This window comes from Sardina pilchardus, chromosome 3, assembly GCF_963854185.1.
Source record: "Sardina pilchardus chromosome 3, fSarPil1.1, whole genome shotgun sequence".
Taxonomy (NCBI): domain Eukaryota; kingdom Metazoa; phylum Chordata; class Actinopteri; order Clupeiformes; family Clupeidae; genus Sardina; species Sardina pilchardus.
In genome coordinates, this window is record NC_084996.1 from 10,108,733 (window position 1) to 10,116,232 (window position 7,500).

The 7,500-nt window shown below is 50.4% G+C and overlaps 1 protein-coding gene across 1 annotated transcript in view; it reads left to right on the forward strand.

The window, feature by feature from the left end:
* Positions 1 to 7,500, forward strand: part of cacna1ia (calcium voltage-gated channel subunit alpha1 Ia) — a 130,680-nt gene that overhangs the window by 73,319 nt on the left and 49,861 nt on the right. The window contains exons 6-7 of the mRNA XM_062530902.1: positions 5,403 to 5,745; positions 6,299 to 6,391. Coding sequence (XP_062386886.1) covers positions 5,403 to 5,745; positions 6,299 to 6,391 — 436 coding nt within the window. The remainder of the gene's footprint in view (positions 1 to 5,402; positions 5,746 to 6,298; positions 6,392 to 7,500) is intronic.

Here is a 7,500-nt window from a genome sequence, read left to right on the forward strand (position 1 = left end):
TCTCTCCACTGCTTTCCGCTTCCGCTTACCTGTCAGCCACCTTTGCTGTCTGTCTTTCCTCTCTGCTCTCTCTTTTCCTCTCTCTCACTTCTCTCTCTTTCTCTCTCTCTCTCTTCCAACCCCCTCCTTTTCTTTATCACTGTATAATATCTGCCTCTCTTTTTTTTCCCTTCCACTCTGTTTCATCCATGTTTTTTTGTGCCGCTGGCTTCTCCATCTTAATTTGGTAAGATTTAAAAAGGAATGGGGGCAGTTTATCTCGATTAGGTGCACAGGGTTTCAGAAGCAGCCCGGATTGTTTTGGAGCCCCGGTTGCCATAGATTCTCTGTGGACTCGCTTATATTGCTTACAGTTCGCAGGAGGCATGACTTCGCTGATCAGTCTTTATTTCCTCACTCAGTTTCATTGATTGGATTGACCCTGTGTGTGTGTGTGTGTGTGTGTGTGTGTGTGTGTGTGTGTGTGTGTGTGTGTGTGTGTGTGTGTGTGTGTTTAGTGTGTTCCTGTGTGTGTGTGTGTGTGTGTGTGTGTGTGTGTGTGTGTGTGTGTGTGTGTGTGTGTGTGTGTGTGTGTGTTTAGTGTGTTCCTGTGTGTGTCTGTGTGTGTGTGTGTGTGTGTGTGTGTGTGTGTGTGTGTGTGTGTGTTTAGTGTGTTCCCGTGTGTGTGCGTGTGTTGTGTGTGTGTATTGTCTGTGTTTGCTTCCATATGCGTTCTCAGTCTCAGGACCCGCACAGGTGCCTCTAGGTAAATCAGCTCGATACCCCGAGCACCATTATAAGTATTGACCTGCGCCAAGGCCGTGTAGCCGCGTGCTGAAGGACAAAAGGTGAGGAGAGGCCGACTTCCTTCCGTGTCAGCAGATGCATCTCTGCCCTTTATCGAATGGAGCCGGCCCGGCATTGACCAGAAGTCGCCCGACTCACTGTTCAGGGTGGCGTTAGAATTACACTCACAGAAACCTGACCGGTGTTTGGACTCTGCAGCAAGCGCACTGGGGAGAGAGAGAGAGAGGGAGGGAGAAGGAGAGAGAATAGGAGAGAGGGATAGAGAGAGAGAGAGAGGGTGAGAGAGACAATGAAAGAGAGAGAGAGAGAGGAAGCGAGCCATTGTTTGGAGCACACAGGCTGAGGTAGATATTCAGAGGCCGTTCCCGTACGAGTGCGGAGTGCGAGTCCGGGTGATTTACGACCCTTGTTTGTGTGTGCGCGCAGACGCTTGACTAATTACTTTCTCAAACGAAGGGAATTGAATCGTGCCTGTTCGCCCACCGCCAGCTCGTTTTTTTTTTGCTTTTTGTTTGCGCTCGTGCGTTATCAGTGAGCCGAGCGGTGGTTGGTCGGCCACGCACCTGTGAGCAATTAAGACAATCTCTCGTTTGTTTGTTTCCCTCTCTCTCCTTTCTCTCTCTCTCTCTCTCTCTCTCTCTCTCTCTCTCTCTCTCTCTTTCTCTCTCTCTCTCTCTTCCTGAAAACCGTCTGGGGCAGAGACGTCTGGCGAGGCGAAAGCCCCATAACGACGTCGCGTGCCATTACGGCCGGCGCGGTTGATAATTATGCGGTAAGAAGTGCTTGTCAGAGCGCGTTACCCCCGCGGACTGAAAGGCATGACATTTGAAGACGTTGCCCCGTTGGATTTCCGGGTCCGAGGCGTGAGATGAGTGGAGCTGACAGAGAGCTCACCGGCGAGACGCGACCAGACGAGCCGAGACGGGAGCGGAGACGGAGGAGGAGGAGGAGGAAATGACTTCTCCTCTCCGTCTCCTAAAACTCGGATGACGGGAGACGACGCGCGCGACATCGGGCGACAGAAAAATTATGAGTGGCAGCAGCGGCGGAGGCAGTGGCGCCGACGAGCGAGGCCGTTGAGGCAAAAATCTCACCGGTCGCGATAGGGCGCCTGTTTTTTGGGGGGCGCGCGCCGGTAAACGCGCGTCGGGCGTTGTTTGCTCGCCGTCTCCCCGCGCGTCCCATCGCGCAGCACTTTCACACCACTCTAGCGCTCATCAGCGAAGAGAAACGCGGGAGCACGTTAGCGCCTCTTGTCGCTACTGAGGATTAGCCCAGTGGAGCATGCAGCCGTTACCGTAAGGATCCTTCCCTCGGCGTTCTTCGCTCGCTGCGCCGCTGAGCGTCCGGGGTCGGCTACGAGCTCGCGCACTGAGTGCACTTCAGTTCGTGTGTAGCTCTTCTCCCTTTTTTTTTTCTCCTCGCCCGTAAGTTCGCCCGCTCGTCTGCTCCTGACGTTTTTTTCCGGGGCAGTCATCAGTAATGGGGTGGGGGGGTGGGGGGGGGTTGTGGGTAAACAGTCAGTGTGACCCCACTCTGTCCGCCTGCCAGGGCTTCGGCTGATGGACGGGGCTATTTCCGTCCCCCTAAAATACTGAGATTAAGGGCCGCCTTGCCCTCATTGGTTCACTTGAGAGTGAGTGAGTGAGTGAGTGAGTGAGTGAGTGAGTGAGTGAGAGAGAGAGAGAGAGAGAGAGAGAGAGAGAGAGAGAGAGATGGAGAGGAAAATGCACTGTGCCAGCATGTGGCCACAGGTCCTAAATTAGTGCTGGTGTGGGGTTTTAAGGGTGTTTGAGTGTGTGTGTGTGTGTGTGTGTGTTTGTGTGTTTGTGTGCTTGCCTGTGTCTGTGTGTGTGTGTGTGTGTGTGTGTGTGTGTGTGTGTGTGTGTGTGTGTGTGTGTGTGTGTGTGTGTGTGTGTGTGTGTGTGTGTGTGTGTGCGTTTGTCTGTGCGTTTGTGTGTGTGTGTGGCTGACAGAGAGAGATCTGCCTCTCTACTTCACTGTCAGTAAACTCCAAAGAGAGAAGTCACCCGGGCCCCAGCACCCCACTCAGCCTCTCACGCACCATCAGTTCCCCATACTGCACGTCCATGTGCTCCCTGACACACAGCGTCTGAATAATACATCAACTAAGACAAATGGCAACACAAACACCAACTGATTGGTCATTATCAGTGGCACATTCATTATCTCAGCCAAACATATGCGCCGCTGACGCCCCCTGCATCTGTTGGACCAAAACATATTGCTCACTGATGCCATTCAAATCATTTTAGATGTAGCAGCAGCCCCACTTGCTTTACTGTAATGGAAGTTTCAGGAGCTCCAGTCGTTTGTTTTTCCCTAGCTGGCTTCAGTGGTTACAGAGTATTACGGAAGCATGTTACTAGAAAGACTCTCTGAATATCCAGCAGCCTTCCCTTGACTCTTATAGACAGCGCTTAGAGAAAAGGGGATTAGAGAATTGAGACTTTAAAAATGGAGACACCTTACAGTCGTGTGGGGACCCCGGGCGAAGTCCTGGGCAGTGTTGCGCATCGAGGAACCGAGGGACTCTGGGAGGGGCGGCACGGTGCGGCGCGGCGCGGTGGCAGGATTTGATTAAGGCGGCCGTAAGTGAATTGGACAAGGGAGTGAAGGGACCTCTGGAAAAATGGAGCAGCAGGTAATGAACAAGTGTAGGGACAGGAGACCCTGCACCAGACTCTCTGCCAGTCAAGAGTGGCTGGAGTTTTGGCAGAGACAGATAGAGAATGCGGACTCTGGCGAGAGAGAGATTAAGTTATGAAGGGGTTTAACGGATGCCTCTGGGTTTTAACGGTACTTGTTTTGACGTTTCCTGGGAACTTAAAGTAAAGTTCTGCCTTGCTTTTAAAGCCAGTGCAATTTTACAGATTGTTTATAGAAAGGTGACACAGTAAACCAACCACGGTGTGTGCTCTAAATGGATATCCAATTTCCAATTTGACCAAACGGAGCTGGCATATGTGTCGCTACTTCATGACCTCTCATGGTGGTGCCAATGAAAGGAATGAGGATAAACTTCCATGAAGAAGAGATTGATAGGGAGAAAAATGGGATGGATGTGGTGTGATGGGAGTGCTAATGTTCTGTACTGCCATTTTTTCTTCTCTCTCTCACACACACACACACACACACACACGCACACACACACACACACACACACACACACACACACACACACACACACACACACACACACACACACACACACACACACACACACACACATATATTGCAGATATTGTGATGAATCGTAGATGATCATTTTTCTATTGATGTATTGAGTATTGCAGACTCACTGTATTGTGATATCATTGCGCAAGTATCGTGACAGAATCGATTCATGAAATATGAAATACTGACACACAAACACAGCAAGAGCAGGAAGCATACACACACGCGCAAACACACACACACACACTCACACACACACACACACACACACACACACACACACACACACACACACACACACACACACACACACACACACACACACACACACACACACACACACACACACACACACACACACTTTCCCAGAAGCACAAGCAAACTGTTTTGTGAAACTCTGTCAGCAGGAAGTTGAAGTGACTCTTGGCAGCAGCAGTATAATGTTCTGTGCTGTGCTGTTTTTGAGCCTTCTCCCTCTTTCTCCCTCTTTCTCTCTCTTTCTCTCTCTGTCTCTCTCTCTCCCTCTCTCCCTTTCTTTCTATTTCTTCCTCTCTCTGTCTTCCTCTCTCTCTCTCTCTCTCTCTCATCTTGTTTGTCTGTCTGCTCCCTTGCAGTCAGGGCTGTGTCTGGCTGTCATCGCTGCATCATGTTCAAATGAACAAGTCGAGCTGATTCCCCCCCCCCCCCCCTTTAACCCCCAGACACATGCTCACAGGTGAAACTTCACCCTCAGCAGACTGCTGCTTCAGCCGTCTGCCTCCGCTAATACCCTGAAATCTCCATCCTAAAGCCGGGTGCCGCGACTGATTTCTGTGGACTTAGAAGCCAGACTGCCTAAGACGGCAGGGGTGGTGTGATTGGGGGGGGGGGGGTATCAGGGACGCCCCAAGTAACATGCCACTCACTCACTCTGTGATGGGAGGCTGTCGGTCCATCGCTGGGGAAGGAGAGGAGACTATGGCATCTCAGATGCTAACAGCGTCAAATAGATAAGGAAAAAGGAAAAAATCGAATTACTGGAAACGTCATGAAAGGGTTTTCTAGGTTGTTTGTGTTTGTATATGTGTGCTTTTGTGTGTGTGTGTGTGTGTGTGTGTGTGTGTGGCTGTGTGTGTGGGTGGGTGTGGGTGTGGGTGTGTGAATGTGTTTGCCTGTTTGTTTGTTCAGATGTCTGTAAATTAAATGTGCATTGTGTTACAGTTGATTGATTACAGCACATTTGAACTAAATTGAATTGTTTTGCTTTCATTGACAATGGAATGCAAAGTCCCCCCATGTCTCTCTCTCTCTCTCTCTCTCTCTCTCTCTCTCTCTCTCTCTCTCCCTGTCATTATCTCACTGCTCCCCCCTCTCTCTTTCTCTCTCTCTCACTCCATTATCTCACTACTCTCCTTCTCCCTCCCCCCCTCGTGTTACAGCAACTCAGGGATCACCCTCCCGGCGCCGTACTACCAGCCCGAGGAGGACGACGAGCGGCCCTTCATCTGCTCGCTGGCGCAGGACAACGGCATCGTGACGTGCCGCGACGTGCCCACGCGGCGCGAGGGCGGCCGCGAGTGCTGCCTGGACAAGGAGGACGTGCTGCACCGGCAGGCGCTGGGCCTGGGCCCCGAGCCGCTGGCCAACGGCAGCGCCGGCGTCATGGGCCTGTGCGTCAACTGGAACCAGTACTACACGCGCTGCCACACGGGCTACAGCAACCCGCACAAGGGCGCCATCAACTTCGACAACATCGGCTACGCCTGGATCGTCATCTTCCAGGTAGGTTAGGTTAAGTTAGGGCGGGGCGGTCAGGGTCATTGGTCAAGGGATCGAGGACGGGAACGTGGAATTATCCGCAAGAGGCTCAGGGCCTTGGAATGCTGTAGTGGAGACAAAGAACACTGTTTCCCACTGTTTCCCACTGTTTCCCAAACTAAATGAACATGATCAAATGAACGAAAGAGCAAGGTTATCATGCTAATTAGTTGTGATTTATTTATTTATTTATTCAACAATGCACACTGCAGCTAAATTGATTTGCAAGAATAGAACCTAGATATTTTTTTCTTATTTAGCTAACTTGTTTGTAGACTTTCATCTGAGGATTCTGTGCATGTTAGTGGCTAAAAGTGAGTTGCCAAATTTGAGTTTGCCTTTGCACATCTATACTATTGCATATCATCTACAGTAGCTCTTCATTGAAGCTTCAGTCTTCAGGAAAGCTGGTCAGTGCTGCTGCATCAGAAGTGTGGGTTGCATTGTTGTGGCCTAACCAGTGAAGCCTAATTTCTGAGCTTGTTTTCTGTCCTGTCGACTGGTGTCTGGTGTGCAGGTGATCACGCTGGAAGGCTGGGTAGAGATCATGTACTACGTCATGGATGCCCACTCCTTCTACAACTTCATCTATTTCATCTTCCTTATCATTGTAAGTATTTGAAGTTATTTCTGTGTGTGTGTGTGTGTGTGTGTGTGTGTGTGTGTGTGTGTGTGTGTGTGTGTGTGTGTGTATGTGCGTGTGTGCGTGTGTGCGTGTGTGCGTCTGTGCGTGTGTGCGTGTGTGCTTGTGTGCATGTGCTCGTGTGTCTGTGTCTGTGTTTGTGAGTGTGTGTGTGCCTATGCCTGTGCCTGTGCACACTTGAATAGCGGAGGTGACCAAACAAGTGTAGTCAGCAACTTCCAAACGGCCTCCAATTCACAGATCGATTCTGGTTTTATTACACCTAATGGAAGCAGCAAACAACCTGTTGGTGTTGTTTCACATTTGATTTGATTTACACGTGAAATAAAGGACACACACACCACACACACACACACACACACACACACACACAAACACGCACAGACACACACACACACACACACAGACAGATACACGCACACAGGCGCACACTCACACACACAAGCACATGTGCGCGCACACACACACACACACACACACACACACACACAGTCACACACACACACAGAGTCTCACACAAACTTTGCTCTGTGGTTGCATCCCACTAAACAGTATTGACGTTAGCACACCATTAGCATCTTGTGAGGGTACACATGTCCCACATGGCAGCTTCAAGTGTTAATAAAGCCTTTAATGATCAATTTGACAATGAAAGACTCTGTGAAGTGGATCGATAGCTGGCCGGCCTAGTAAAGATTAATATCTAGCGCTCCTTTATGTAAGTAATGGCATTGCGCCCCATGCCCGCCTATCAGATCCTTTTACCCCGAGCGCTCATCTTACTCGTCATGTGCCCTTTATAAATAGCTGTGGAGCTTGCAGTCTCTGTCTCGGAAAAAAGATGTGCTTTGTAAGCTGTGCGTTTTGACTTACACAGTCGCAGTCTGTGTGTGTATGTCTGTGAGTGTATGTCTGTGTGTGCGAGCATGTGTGTGTGTGAGTGAGTGAGTGTGTGTGTGTGTCTCTGTGTGTGTGTGTGTGTGTGTGTGTGTGTGTGTGTGTGTGTGTGTGTGCGTGCATGTGTGTGTGTGACTGTGGTGGTGGGGGGGGGGGGTGGCACAAACAAGTCAGGATGG